The following is a 15,948-nucleotide window of genomic DNA, read 5'->3' as shown; positions in this document are numbered from 1 at the left end:
AAATTACACATAAACAGTATACAGTCATATTCAATAGTACAGAAAGGTTGATTTATTTTTCTAAATTAATCCACTGAGTGAAATATATTATTTTATTAGATAAACATAGAAAGTATTTATTTTTTGTTAATTATGATTATTAACTTTCAAGCTTAGAATATTACATCAGACCAATAAAAACATTTTTAATACATAAATACATACATAATTAAAAGTGTTTAATACCATCCTAAAGGTACTTTTAATCCGACAAATGAGCCTCATTGGAACACATATTCAAATTTACCGAAAATTTCTTTGTACAACTTGCTTGTTTTGTCATACTCACATGTTTCATGTCATCAATGAACTCTTAATATCTGGATAAAACAACCAGAGTAAATACAAAAGCAGTTTTCAAAAGAATCTGGTTATTTTATTATGTGTGGGGAAAAACTTTTCAAACCAACCAGGCCCTATGTAAAAATCAATTGGAGCCGATCCTTAAACCATTAATTAATTGTGATTGACCAGATTATTTTTTTTAAATCAGTTGAATTTTACAAGCCACACCCAGTCTGGAATATGACCTGATTTGTAGAATCAAGAAAATCATTTAAATACAATCTGTTTGACAACATGCACCAGGATAAAAGATCTAAAACAAAACAAAAACCACATCATGTCACAACCAAAAGAAATTTGAGAACAAATACAAATCAGGTTACTGACATTGACCAGTCTAGAAATTGTTACCCAGGCATTTTCAAGGCTTGGAACTCCTGTGGACCACAGGGAGCACCGTTATCTACAAACAGAGCAAACCTGTAACAGTAGTGAGAGTTCCCAGGAGTGAGCATTCTACCAAACTTACTCCAAGAGGGAATTGATGACTTAACCAGAAGGTCACAAAAGAACCAAGAGCAACATCTAAAGCACTGCTGACCTCTCTTGCTTCAGTTAAGGTCAGTGTTCACGATTCAGAAAGACAAAAAAGGAAATGGTATGCATAGAGGTAATGTGATGGTCTTGCCTCTCCGATCAGGACCTGGACAAATTGCCATAATTGATGCAACCAGGAATTCTGTTCTCTACAAAATCCTTAAGGAGAATTTCTGGCATGCATTTTGTGACCTTAAGCTCAAACCCACTTGGACTATGCAGAAGGACACCAGAAAGTCTACACCCCAATGGCCCAAAACATTAGACTGACCTAATCAAAGTCTCATGACTTCAGCCTGATTGAGATGAGGTGCAGTCATCCATTGTCTCTGGACATTTTCTGTTTTACATTTGGCATAATATAATTTTATTAGTTAGTGTATTTTGGGGGGAATTTAAATGCGTCTTTTCTTTCTTTCTTTCCGAGAAAAATAGGGCAAGCTCTGCTTTGTCCTTTTTGAATTTTCATGCGGAATTAACTACTATTGAAAATGCGTTTTCTCCGTATACTACCAGTGCAATATGATTTTTGCTTTTAAGTTTAAACTATTTGTTTTTAGATAAAAGACTGGGGGAATCTCTTTTGTGTTTTTTCCAAAAAAAAAAAAAAAAGAGATGGCATTTAAGGGGTTAATGAGTTATAAATATTTATGTTAAAAGACATGATGATGCATTATATGTCTATGGCAAGGAGCTTTTTACTTGTCACTTCAGCGTTTACATAGAACTTTGGTCATATTGTTTTTAAAATGTGCTTTCTAAATGAACTTTGCAGTATTCTAATGAACATGCTAACTGTGAGTACCGTAATTTATTCTGTAGCGGTCATGCCCCAACAGGAAACACTGACAGCTCGTACATACCGTTTGTACATCTGTGTTTTGTGCGTTCGCCGGCTCACGTGGATGCAGCAGAGGAGCCATTTAAGAGTCACGGACTTCCTGAAAATAGTGCCCAGATGGCTGTGTATTCTTTTAAACATGCGAGTATTTATACAGGAATATTGACAATATAGATTTAATATGAGATTTTATGTCTGGATAGAAAAAAGGATGTCAAGAAAGTGCATGAATACTGAGTTGAATGTTATGAGTCGCTGCACCTTCCATATATCCCTCCGCTGGTTTTTGTCCCCTTTCAGACTGTTTTGGTCTTTTCGCTGTTAGCAACGGAAAGGAGCCCAGCTAGCTGTAAACTCTAATTTGAGATAAACGATTTTTTTTGTCAGGATTTCATATCATTTTGACAAGAGGTGTGACGCACACGTCAATTTTGAAGGATTTAACCAAGCGTGTTTTTTTTTTAAATATATTGTTCCCCTTCAGTTTTAATAAGATTTGTAGAGATTGCTAATTCGGCTAGCAACTGTTAACCAGCTAGCCTGCTAGTAGCACGTTAGCGAGCTGTCACACAACCACACGCCGCCAAGAAGTTTCTGGTCCACAGCTGTTCGTTTTTAAAGACGCCGTCTTTTATGGGATCACCATGTCAATGAAGGCCGGTGGAAATCGAGGCAAGCCCGGCGGGGGCAACGCGGCTGGTGCGGCCGCCTCCGGTGCTGGAGGAAGCGGCGGGGGAAGACCGAATCTGGGCAGGTCTGTGAGTTCTGAACTTAGCCAAGTTAAATGATAAAAAAAACGCAGCGAGCAGAGGCGATGTGGTCGGCGTTTCTTAACGTGGACCCAAATGCGTCCCGCGGCCGTAGTTTTAAGAGATGACACTCGTGTTAAGTGGTCCAAAATTAGTACGCGTGTTGGAGCCGCTGTGCGGGCCGTGAGACGGTTATACAGCTTTGCTAGCGAGGCCTGCCTGCCTGCCTGCCTGCCTTGCGCGGTCCAGCAATGTTGCAAGTTAAGGGTAACGTTTCACGCTGCGCTTGTTGAATAAGAAATGTCACGGTTTTATATTACGCACAAAAAAATAAAATAAACGAATCACCCGTTTTCATGTAATTTTTTTTTCTTCTTCTTCTCCGCGTTTGGTAATGACGGGTGTTCACGAAGTTGCCGACATCGCTTTTTACTACATCGGCCGGGAGGCAATTCTGGTCGGCGTTAATTAGCCGTCTGACAGCCCCGTGTTTGTAATTCCGCACACTTGCTTTGTTGTAGCGGCTGCCGGAGCTGCACAGGCCAGCTCTCCAACCACCTGCGTTTTTCTTTTCTCCCCCCCACCACCAGCACCACCTCCTCTAATTTAGCTGACTCCTACGTTACCGCAACATCACTGCAACGGGATTGACACATAAATGACATGCGGGAGCAAAAAAAAAGGAGCGTGTGTGCTTGACCGGCTGTCAACCTTGACGTCGGTTCTTCGTGGGAAATTAGTGTCCTTGAAGCATGACTTTCTGGTCCACGTGTTGTCCTGTGACGAAGCTTACACAAAACACATGCATGCTGAGATTTATTTATTATTTTTTTGTGTGTCGCTTTAATTTTCGGCGGACCGTCTGATCGCTGGTCACTGGGGCCACTACCCATTTATGGCGCAGGCTTCGTTTACTGTAACAAGGCAAGGTTGAGTTGGAGAGATGCACGCCTGAACCAGTATATTCACATCTTTTATTCTGAATTATACGGTTCAATAAGTCCCGGCACTTCCACTATGTACAGGCAAATGTGTTTTTTTTTTGTGTGGCTTGCCTTACACAGAATATCACCACCTATACAAGCTCTCGGTTGCAGAAGGTGTATTTTAGGACATGGTTGCAAAAAATATTTCTCTCTAGCTAAATTTGCGATCTACATACACAGGCCGGTTTTGTTAAGTTACACCATTCCTGTGGAGTAGATGCAGCAAGAGGTCACCGTAACGTGGAATGTGCTGTGGTCATATGTGGATGAATAAAGCGCAGTTAGGCACGATGACGTTGAAAAGATGCTCAGTTGGTATCAAGGGGCTTAAGGTGGTCCAAGAAAAATATCCCTCGCTCCTTCACACCACCACGACTACCAGCCTGAGCCGTTGCTCCACAGAAAAGATGAATCCATGTTTTCGTTTGTGTCAAATTTGGACCTTACCATCTGAATGTTGCAGCTGAAATTGATCATCATTTTCCCAGAACATTTTGGTCCAGCGTTGATAAGCCGGTGTGAGTTGTAACCCCAGTTGTTTTGGGGTTTTTTTTGTCCTTAGCTGACAGGAGCATCACTTGTGGTCTTCCACTGGTTGATCTGCCTCATGGCTTTACGTGTTGTTCGTTCAGATATGGGACGGATTTTTCTCCTTTTCTCGCCACTCTGTGACGATCGGGTGTAAAAATCGCAGTAGATGAGCCGTTTCTGAAATACTCAAACCGGTTCATATGGCAGCGGCGTGTTGACGTGTACTCGCATTATTTTTCTTCCTCATTCTGATGCTCTGTTTGAACTTCAGCAAGTTGCCTCCACTAGATTCCTAAATGCGTCGAGTTGCTGCCGTGCCCAATAAAGCGGCAGCTGGGTATAGAACCAGCGGTCTCCAAACCTAGTCCTCGGCGGCTGGTGTTGCAGATCTGTTTGAAAACACCAGAATCAAATTATTAGTTCATTAGCTGGATTTTTGTGGAGCCTGACTGCATGGTGAGGAGGTGATTCAGCTTTGTTGAAACCAGAGTCATGTCTAAATGTTTTAGGACGTGACCCATGAATCTCGAATAGCCGTCTAAATACTTGGTACTCAGAATAAATGTTGGTATCAGATATTGGCAAGGTGAATATAAAGGCATTAATTGTGACTTAGAGCTAAGGATTTAATTTGTTGGGTTATAAAGGAGCACAAACATCCAGACTTTCACTAAAAACCAGACTTGGGCTCACCCGTTTATTAAATTTGGCTAAATTAAGCAACCCATATAAACGATGCACACAATGAATCCAGACTAAAGCTACGTTCACACTGCAGGACTTGATGCTCAACTCCGATTTATGGCTGAAATCAGATTTTTGCTTTTGAGGCGGTCGTTCATACTGCTATTAAATGCGGCCGTCATCAGACCTCTGGACGGTTCAAGACCCCAAAAACGACCAGACAGAAGGAGACGTCACAGAGCAGCGCACTGTTTGCAGAAGTAATGGTGAATGTAATTGTTTCTAGAAGTGTTCTAGAAAAAGTGTTTGTTTTTATAAAAAAGTAATAATAATAATTGGGGGGGTTGAAAACCGTGGATACCGGCGGCATCTATCCTTGTTTTTATTAGAAAGCTGAGCAATGGGAGCAGACAATATTAAGACCAAATCATAGCGAGATGAAGTAAGGTAGGAAGAAAGCAGCACAGCTATTAAAACGGTCTTTTATGGAGCGCTAACTGCTACTGCTGATGTGACAGGAAAGTGACGTGAAAGATGGATAAAATGCAACATGAACGTTCAGACTGCGGACGCTTTAAAAACAAATTCGATACGAATCCGAATTAGTACCACATATGGAAGAGGCACAAATCACTTTTTTTTTGTTTTTTTTTTTTTTTTGGAGGGGTGGGGTGGAAAGATCGGAATTGGGTCGCATTTCCCTGCAGTGTGAACTTAACCCAAGATAATCCACCTCTAACCGTGCAAGTCTCTTTTTTTTCTTTCCACATTTGCAATGATTTTCAGATCCCTATTTGACTGAAATTTGACTAGTTTGCTCATTGCATTAAAATATTGTCTAGTATATTGTTGAGCAGGTAAAAAAATAGTAAAATAGTTTTTGTGCTTTAAATAAAAACAAACAAAAAAGAATCAAGTAAATTTCAGTGTGAAATTCGGGTGCTGCGTAATATATTGAATTGCAGTCAACCCAATGATACTGTGTAGATTATTGCACTTGCAAATGACTGTCAGCCGTAATTTACCATGCATTAGATCTTTGCTTGGAAATAATGAAAATGGTCTTTTGGATGGACTTTTTTTTTGTCCTTTACATGAACCCCTGATAAAGATCTTCATGACTAAGATACTAAAGCTTAAGGAGAGTTTTGAGGACATTGCTGTGATAGGAAGGTAACAGAGTCGGGAGGAAAATGTGGCTTTCTCTGAATCTGTATTCTCATTTGCAATCTTCAACAATATTATCTTAATGTTATGTTTTCCTACTATCATGTTGCCAATGAGCTAAATGTAAGGGAGCTGTTCATTTGAACAATACGGAGATGAGTACAAGTGTTGAAATGTTTTGGGTTTTTTTTCTTTTCGCTCTAATTTCTTCAGATGAAGAAAATTTTATTTTTTAGGCCAGGAATCCATCACTCAGATATTTCTAGGTTTAATCAAAGATCCACAAACATAAACCATCATTTGATGAGGCTCGGACAGCACACAAACACTTTAGATTGGGTTAAAAAAAAAAATGTTTTTTGTTTTTTTAGTTTTTTTATGAATTTATATTTTTCTCAACATTTTAACAGCAGTTTTGTTTAGTCCAGAGTTGATATTTATTTACAATGCTGTTTTCCTTTGTTAATACGATTTTATAGCTCAAGTTGAATCAATTCAAACAGGTGTGTGCTTGGAAGAACATTGCTGTTAATTAAAGGGGCTCTGACATTATTTTTCCTTTTTCTTTCAGGGGAAGACACAGTGGCAAAGGCCCTGCAGCAGTAAGTTACTCTTTGACTGTCTCAAGTTCATCTTAAAACAATTTATGCTCTGTAAATGTTCATCAGATGTTTTTTTTGTACAGTAGTGATAATTATCCTAGCATGATTTTGAAAGCCCTCTGGTCATTACCAGCTGTCCAGGAGGCGTCCCACGTTTGAACTCATGCTCAAGGAATCTCAAAAAACGTTGTTTTTGCTCTCCAGGTTATTTTCAATGGTGTATATGCAAATATGAGGATGGTCCATGTTTTAACTTCAGTGGTGGTAAGTTTTGCCTCGTTCTTAAATTAAAAGACGCCTATGATTGTGATGCATTTCTTGATGATGCTGATAATAATTATTAGATAAGTGAACAGAAACGGCTACAGCAGAAGATGAAAAGCTACAGGGCTCATCCTTATTGTAAATGATTTGTGTCAGCAAAACTGCACTTTCTCTTTTACCACATGCTGTTAGATCAGAATGTCTACACTGCGGTAAACAACACTTAGAACAGCTTGTACCATAAGGCAGGCAGATCAATCATTTGCCTTTAAAGCAGATGGGCTTGTTGAACTTATTATTTCAAAGTTTGCAGTTACATTGGCTCTGACTAAGTCTTTTTATATGGTGACCACTGACCTCCTCGTTTGTTCCCAGGGGACCAAGTGTGAGCTGAAAGTAAAAAATGGAGCAGTATATGAAGGAGTATTTAAGACATACGGTCCTGAGGTAAGGAAAGTCGCCGCCTAATATCGCCTTTTTAAAGATTTTTGTGGCACTAGTGGCCTCTGACTATCCAGGCAGGAAATGGGCAGAGAGAAGGTGGAAGGTTCCTCTAGTTCAGGAATCAAACCCCACGACAAGGAGCTCCTCGCTGTACAGCTGCACCATGCGCTGCCTCTATATCCCCTTTTTCTAATTGATAATTCAGTCACCATCTCAGTAGCTGCAAAATGTTTTAAGCTTAGTCAAGACAACATCTTGACAGCACTCAAAAGCAGCTTCACCCCCTGAGGTATTTTTCATATGTTTAAGAACTGAGAGGTATCTGACTCTTCATATTACCTTTTCAGAAGTTTTCTTGGCCAGTTTGTCATTTGTGGGGAAATATTTAATCAAATTTATCAACTTAAACACGCCTGCAAAGGACATTTGTTTCAGACCGTTTGGAAGAGCGTACGTGTAACTGCAGGTCCTGTATTTATGTATCCGATATCTCCCAGCTTCTCTAAAAGGTAACTGAGATATGAATTATTTATGTTTTGCAAATACAACCACACAGTCTCCTCCTCAGTGCTGAGGTCCTGTGCTGCAGAAGATGTGATTTAAAAATTTTCTTTAAGGTAATAAACAAGTTGTCGGAGACCTTTTGAGAGCTGAGAAGCCCTGTACGCTTTCACGGCGTCTCAGAAGCTCCTCCATCTGATGTAGAAATAAATCACAGTTTTTTTTTTCTTTCTTGAAGAATAATTCAATAGCATTTTCATCCTCTTGCTCATTTATAGAATGTAATTTGTCTAACAGTTGATTTTGTAATGATCTAAATCTTTCTTAAAAGGCCAGACGTAAAATGTTCAGTATTTTTTTTTAGTTTTCCCCAAAGAGGTTGCTGATATTAAACTTGGTGCCATCTGCAATCGTTGTCTTATTCACCCAGTGTCTATATCATGTACATCTCAATAAATTATTAAACTGAAACGTTAACTTATTTGATCCAATTCTTCGAAACTCATAATTACTTAGTCGTTTTACACAGAGGAATGTACTTCAAGCATTTGATTGTTATTTTTGAATAATTTAAAAAAAAAAATCAATAAAATGTTAACATTAACTGGAAAAGGATCTTCAACACAAACGTATAATAGAATAGAAATGTAATGAAATATGCTATCAGGAGGAAGGAAAACTGACCTCAGTTGTCCAGCAGACAGTCACTGACACCCTCCACATAAGCCACAATAGGTCATTGTTAAAGACGCTGGCTGTGTCCAAGCATAATAATGGAAAGTTGAGTGGAAGGAAAAACTGCACAAGTAACCATGATTAAAACAGCCTACAGAGGATTGCAAAGCAAAACACATTCAGGAGTTCACAAAGGCGTGGCTAGGGCTTCTAGGAGGATAAGGTCTGAACTTTTGCTTTTTGTTCCAATGTCCCCATTTCATATGAAAGTTAGTCATATGAAATTATGGACCTCAATGTCCTAGAGCAAAGAATCCACATTACTTGAAGTCTCCCCTGTTATGCTGCGTTCACACCAAACTTGTTTTAAGCATCAAAAAGCCGTCCAATGCCTCAACTTGGACAGTTGTGCACATTAGTCAGACACGCTGTCTAGAGCCTCAACGCTCTGACGGCGGGTCATTTGGAAAGATGCGTCTTATATCGGTGAGAGAAGCTGCACAGATTTTTTTTCTCCTGCTGGACTCTTTGTACAATGGCAGAGGAAATCAAGAGAGTGGCTTGGCTTTATCTACTGAATAAAGCTAGAGAACATCATGAGTGGATGCCGCAGCGCCGTGTCTGGATTCACCAGATAATTCAGTGACGTTCTGAGTTTGATGAGTTTTACCATCTACTCAGTTCCCGCATTTCCCACCAGGACACCTACTACAGGCGCCCCATTTCAGCTGAAGAGCCTCTGTCCATCCGTCTTAGGTTAGCGGGCATCATTCAGGAGGCTCAATGTTAACATTTATCAGAGGTAAGAAGTAAAAATACGTTTTCCAGTTGGAAAATCCGCCACTATGTCACATAGCAGAGTCTCTGATTGGTTGACGCTTCATGTTCAGCTGCAAAAGTTCAGATTTTCCGACTGTCGCGTCGGCCGTTCTAGAGGCGCTTAACACGCATCAAACCAAATGCACAGCATGAAACGCGCGGAAACTTCAGAACGCAGCGCAAGATGCACGCGATATGTAAACCAGAGGCCATTGAAGCTCTGAACGCAGCATTAGTAATATTTTGGGGATTCCGCTATCTACGCAGTTTCCGTCTACTGGGTTTTATCGGGTCCAAAGTCAGAGCAACTGTCTAACAAGGCTGTACCTCATGCTTCCCGTTGCTGGGTACGCTCTAAACTCCAGACACCAGGTCCAGTAATGCATGTTATATGCAGCTGTAGAGGCACCCTGGGGCTTCCTGAACACATCAGCAGCGCCACAACCTGGTCACTCCATGCCACGCCACATTAATGCAGTAATTCATGCAAAAGGAGCCTAGACTGTTGAACTACTAGTACTGCTGAAGCCATTTCAATTGTTTACATAATTGCTGCTGCATCTTTATCCTGAAACTTGCTGCAATTAACTGTGATTTATTTTTTTTATTTTTTTTTTTTTTTTTTTTTTTTCCAAGCTGTATGCCAACGAAATTTTGTTCTGTACGCACTCTGTGCATACGGAATGACAATAAAGTTGTCTAAGTCTAAAAAGGAGCCCAAACCCAGTATTGGGTGCATATAGTGTAAAGTGCATATGGATGCTTTTCAGTAAGGACAGTTTTCTTTGTTAAAATGTATTTTTATTTTTATTTTGCATACAATTCTTATTTTCCGAGGAACAAAATTTTGCTGTAAGCCAGACTTATCAGTTAACAGAAATCCTTTTTGAGTTTAATAAATCTTAAATGAGTTCAGATTTTTAATTGAATTACGAAAATAAATACATTTTTTGGGTGGACATTCCAATTTGATAAGATGCACCTGTAATTTGCTCACTTAATAATGTTTATTTGTCTCGTCTGCTGGTGTTCTAGCCTTTTACTCTGTTTCTGATTTCCTTTAAACCTTCTTGAACCCGACTGTCTCCTCCAGTGTGACCTGGTGTTGGATGCAGCCCACAGAAAGAGCCCAGAGCCGACTTTAGGCCCCAGGAAAGAAGATATCGTAGACAGCATCATTTTTAAGGCTTCCGATGTTGTAGTGGTGACCTTCAAAGACGTGGACCTGAATTTCGCCAGAAAAGGTATTAAAGGTTTTTTTGTTTATCGAATGCGCATCCAAAATGATCTCGTATTTGCCAAATGACACTTGACAAATGATTGGCCATCATTGCACATCTGCAGTGGATTGACTGTTTTCTGTCTTGCTGCCCTGATGCGACTTTGTCATGAGTTACATCTTGTGTTTCTGCTTCTGAATGGTCAGGCGTTGCAAACCGATTTGATCTATTGATTTTTCTCAAGGTTGAGCTGCAAGGACACTTAGGGTTGAACAAGTCTGCTTCACGAAGCCGAGCTTTAACCTCAAAATTGTCTTTTATAAGCGTAGTAGATTTATTTTTTTCAAATGTCTGTAATAAATAACATCTTTTAAGGTACTTGTTTATGCCAGATTCAAACAGATAAGTAAAGGAGTCAAATGAGAATGTTTTATTTAAAACTTTGGCCCATTTGATCAGGATCAGTCAGGCAATTATTAGTATTTTCGTTCTTCATTCTGTCCGTCCGCCCATCTTCTGACTGTCATTTGTGTGTGTCTCTTTTTTTTTTCCAATGGTCTAGTCTCTTCTGACACAGGTAATTAACAGCTTTTCTTCTCTCAAATATTTTTGTTTACACAAATATGCACATAGATCAGACAGTGGGAACACAGAATTACACTTAACAGTTTGGGTACATGTTATTACTAGTTTACGATGCCTCTTAATGATTTACACAGGAAAAAAATGATCTCAGTTGTGATGTATACTAAATATAAGAATTTGATGCATGTCATCCATGGTCCGTTTTACCTCCATGTGGCGTCTTCAGTTTGGATGTTGCTTTTAGTGGTAATATTGCCCCATGCCTATGATACATGTAGATGAAGTGACTCAGTGGGCACATACCTGTGTTTAGATTCACTGGTGAGTGGGAGAATGTGTGAGAGATTCTGTGAATAGTGCAAATATTTATTGTAAATGTATCATGGACACCAAGTGTTTTTTATTTATTTTTTTAAGAGTATTTTCTCTTAGCGATGTCGTAAAATACAGCGACATGTATGTTGTGGACGTGATGGTTTTCATGTGCCGTACGATTCCTAAAAACGGTGCTCGTATGCAGAGCGCCGAGCCCAGGCTGAACTCCATTTAAAGCAACAGAACGCAAACTGATGTTCAGCTCTTTGTTTTGTTTTTTTGGAGGTTTTATTGAAAATGTAGCTTTGCCTGGACGTGTGATCCGTCTCAGACTTGAAGATCATTTAATCGACTTGAATCTAAATTATCTGCATGTTCGCTTCCTGGACAGGGCACCCATTCTTTATTTGCAAATAGTCATTACTTTGCAAAAGTATTCACACCCCTTCAGTTTTTTGGGGGGTCATTTTCTTACATTACAACAATACAGTTCAGTTAATTTTATTAAGATTTTGTATAATAGACCAACACAAAGTAACATAGGAGAATGGTATTTTTTATTTTTTTATTTTGTGTTTTTACAAGCAATAAAATCTGAAAAGTGGCATATTTCTTTTGACCCCCAAATTAACAGGTTTTCCTTGTATTTAGCTCTATCCTTATTCCCACTAAGTCCAACTATCAACGCTTCCCGTCTCTGCTGAAGAAAAGCATCCCTACAGCTTGAAGCTTCCACCACTATTTGTCACCATAAAAACGTGTGCAGGGTGACGTCCGGTGTTATTTTTCTAGCAGACTTTCTACCAGCCCAGGAAGTTCAATAAAGCCCCCATCACATCCGAGTATTTAACCCTTAACAAACATTCACCGCCTCATGTTGGTCTATCAAATAAACTCCTGATAGAGTGGTTTGTGGCTTTAATTGGGGGGAAATGTGGCAAAGTTTAAGTGGTATGAATACTTTTGCAAGGTGCTGTATATTTGATGCACAACTCCTCTAAATTGTATGAACAAAGCATGCTAGAGCCATACAATACAGCCCAAGCCTGTTAGCCCATTGCATGTATAGTACCACACATATTCGTATTTAATGTTAGTTGTTAATTACTTTTTATTCATTTTTTATATAATATTGGGTGAGGTGGGATGTCAGAGTTTAATTATGGGAGTCCAGGTAGCCGGCTTGCTTTATGCACTCAGCCTCTTGGTCCCAGATTGCAGAATGAGGAAAAAGGGCCAGACTTGGGCTAACATGAGATTAGCCATCCTTTCCAAACATATTTAGTCTTTGAGCTTGTTTGTCTAGAATGTATTGTGCTGGGCTGTTTTTAAGCAATGATGATAAAGTCCAGCAGTGCTGATGTGCTGAACTGCTCAAACTTCAGTTTATGCTAATAATCAGCTAATGTTTTGCTGTAATGCTAGATTTATGCAGCAAGCCAAGACGCACAGTTAGGTTGTTAGTGCTTTAGTTTTGCTTACCCTAACAAAGTCAGCTCAAGACATTGCTCAAATGCCTTTGAAAGGGTGAACGTGAATATCAATAAGTTTGAGTTTATTTCATTTCAGTAATTCAATCTAAATTCATTACACACAGTGATCTATTGCAAGCGCTTACTTCTTTTCTGGTTATATGGCTTTCAGCTAATGAAAACCCAAGATTCTGTTCCTCAGAAAATTAGTTTTACTAACAAATGTTTTTAATAATGAAACAGGATAGAAGAATGAAATGGAGGCTTTATTATCCTACAATGGGGATATTCAGGTTTTAGTAAATGTGGGCTCATTAAACTGTATGTCCATAAACTGTACTAGGGATGGGTACCTTTCACATTTGAACTGATGCTGTACTGGTACTCGGGAATCAGTACTGATACTGGATGGTACATATTTTCGGTAATTTTGTACGTTTATGTGGTAATAAATATTAGTTTAATATAAAAATTTCTTCTAGGGCTGGACCATATAGAAAAAAAGCATATCGATAAAAATAGAAATCATATTGATTGATATCTATAATTATCAAAAAAATTCAAAACATATATTTGAACTGCAGTGCTGGCCATTTTATGCTGTTGCTTAATGGCCTATTTTTAATGAACCAACATTTTACCAAAACTAAGTCTTAAAAAAAAGAAAAAAGAAGTCTTTGAAGTTTTGTGAAGGAGCTTTCCTGGGTCTGCGTTTGAGATTGGTTGTAATGACTTAATATTAACTACATGATAGGCTAGAATGCAAAAGGGAGGAAAACGCTTCTTCTATTGAACTTTTTATTGAACCTTTTTTTTTCTATTGAACGTCTGTCCATCGATATATATTATTGAATTATCGTCCAGACCTAATTTCTAAATTTTTCAATTTAACATATTAATTTATATAATTTATTTATTTATTTATTTACAGGGTCATCCTATAAATAATAAATGAATTTTAATATATTGCCTGAATGCACACCACAAAACAAATTTTTACCTAAACAGCAGTTGTCAGAAACACAGACTGACGTCATCACGCTCTTGTGCGTGCAATGCTGAGTTCATGTCCGGCATGGAAAACCGCCCACTCTTCCACTCCGTCAGTATCACAATGATGTGTTCAGGTACCAAAACACGGTACCGTTAGATTTTACGTGAATCGGTACTCTGTGGTAGACGGGATTCGGTCTATAAAAGTACCGAATTCTGTACCCATCCTTATACTGTACAGTATATGCACTCAATACTTGGTTGGAGCTCCCTTTGCATGAACGAATACATGAAGGTTGTGTGGCATTTGAGGCGATCCACCTCCTGAGGTGTTTAGGAAGCCCAGGGAGCTTGCAGCTTGTCCGCATTGTTGAATCTGATGCCGCATCTTTCTTTGACAATCCAATGGATTCTCTATTTTCATCTTTTGCATTGAATTACTGTAATGAACAATTTTAAAATTGTTTTATTGTTTTTTTTTTTTAGCTGTACCTGTATTTTGACCCCAGAAGGCTCCCTTTGTGTTGTTTCTGTTAGGGCTTATGACCGAGGCTCTAAAAGCATGAGCTCTTTCCTGCTTATACAATACCAATGCAGCCATGTGATTGAACGTCGTCATGAACTTTGTACTTTGTAAGGCTGCTGAGAGCATGGGAAACAATAGGAAAAACTAGAAATAAAAAAAAAAAAGCTAGATAAACCACTTGCCTTGTTTACTCACACACCACTTTAGTTTAGGAACACTGTAACAACATATGCTACACTGCAAAAACGGAACTAAAAATAAGTGATATTTTCTTAAAATGAGTGTATCTGTCCTTGGTTTAAGCAGGTAAATAAGATGATCTGCCAACGGAATAAGATTTTTGCACTTAAAATAGGAACAACTCATTTCCATCATCTTATTTCGAGTGAAGGATGTCTATTTATCTTATTTTAGGGGTCAAAATACTCATTCCATTGGCAGATAATATTATTTACCTGCTCAAATCTAGGACAAAAACACACATTTTAAGAACATTTTACTTATTTTTAGATCCGTTTTTGCAGTGTAAAGATACACTGCAAATCCCACGCTTATTTAGGGACTGTTTTTGTGTGCGATGCATTAATCTACTTTTTTTTTGCGTCGTAGACAACTTCACGGACGCGTCAGTGAGCGGTCGAATTAACGGCGAACATAAGGAGAAGGATCTGGAGCCCTGGGACGGAGGCGACACTCACAACTCTGACAGCCTCGAGTCCCTGGATACAGATGTGGTGAGATCAGTCACGCAAAAGACGTCCAACTTTCATGAGTGGGGTGGTATTGACACATGCACCCCAAGTTGTGGTTGAGCGTAAACAACTGTCTCGCGTTGCACGATTAATTTGCCTCGCTTTCCTGCTTTGTCTCTACAAATCAGTCAAATGGGTGGGATCCTAACGACATGTTCAAGTACAACGAGGAGAAGTATGGAGTCTTGTCCACATACGACAGCAGCCTGTCCACATATACGTACGTATATTCTTTGTTTTTCACATTTTGTGTTACATTTCTTTTTTTTTTAGAGACGTCATAAATCTGTCTGCTTTAAAGTCGTTGTCCATTACTTTCAGTCAGTTGATCACTTTTGTGATCAGACAAAGGCAAAACTTGTGCTCCCACCTTGTTTAGTCGTTCTTTGTCTTTTTGGGGACGTCGTTCTGCAGGGTCCCCTTGGAGCGCGACGACTCGGAGGAGTTTCAGAAGAGAGAAGCTCGCGCTGCCCAGCTGGCGGAGGAGATAGAGGCCAGTGCCACGTATAAGGCTCGGGTGGCTCTTGAAAACGACGAGCGCACCGAGGAGGAGAAATACACCGCTGTGGTGCGAGGGGAGAGGGAGACTCACATGCTCAGCAGGTGAGATGAGGTTACACACATCAGGAACGTAAAAGGTATGGGGGATCATCTCATTTATTGGTTGTCCCACATGTCAGTCATTGTGACGGAGGGATAGGAGGGGTGAGATGACGCGTGGTCGTTCCTTGCTAGTTTCCTCCTGCTGGTCATGCGCACTTCTAGTGTTTATGTATCCACTGAGCTTTGGTTTCAGCCGTTCGTTGTAGCTCTGCTGCACTCGCTATAATTTGAAAATGGCGGAGAAGCAAACTGTCTTAGAAGTTTAAGAAGAAGAGAAAGGTCTCTGAAGGAAGAAATA

At 39.4% G+C, this 15,948-nt stretch overlaps 1 protein-coding gene across 1 annotated transcript in view; it reads left to right on the top strand.

The window, feature by feature from the left end:
• Positions 1–1,834: 1,834 nt before the first annotated feature.
• atxn2 (ataxin 2) overlaps positions 1,835–15,948 on the top strand; it is a 41,369-nt gene continuing 27,255 nt past the window's right edge. The window contains exons 1-9 of the mRNA XM_036143903.1: positions 1,835–2,516; positions 6,451–6,481; positions 6,686–6,745; positions 7,121–7,192; positions 10,278–10,428; positions 10,967–10,981; positions 14,905–15,029; positions 15,176–15,267; positions 15,462–15,650. Of these exons, the coding sequence (XP_035999796.1) occupies positions 2,407–2,516; positions 6,451–6,481; positions 6,686–6,745; positions 7,121–7,192; positions 10,278–10,428; positions 10,967–10,981; positions 14,905–15,029; positions 15,176–15,267; positions 15,462–15,650 (845 nt within the window). The 5' untranslated portion in view covers positions 1,835–2,406. The remainder of the gene's footprint in view (positions 2,517–6,450; positions 6,482–6,685; positions 6,746–7,120; positions 7,193–10,277; positions 10,429–10,966; positions 10,982–14,904; positions 15,030–15,175; positions 15,268–15,461; positions 15,651–15,948) is intronic.

Source organism: Fundulus heteroclitus, chromosome 12 (assembly GCF_011125445.2).
Source record: "Fundulus heteroclitus isolate FHET01 chromosome 12, MU-UCD_Fhet_4.1, whole genome shotgun sequence".
NCBI classification, from domain to species: domain Eukaryota; kingdom Metazoa; phylum Chordata; class Actinopteri; order Cyprinodontiformes; family Fundulidae; genus Fundulus; species Fundulus heteroclitus.
This window is presented reverse-complemented; position numbering and strand designations above follow the sequence as displayed.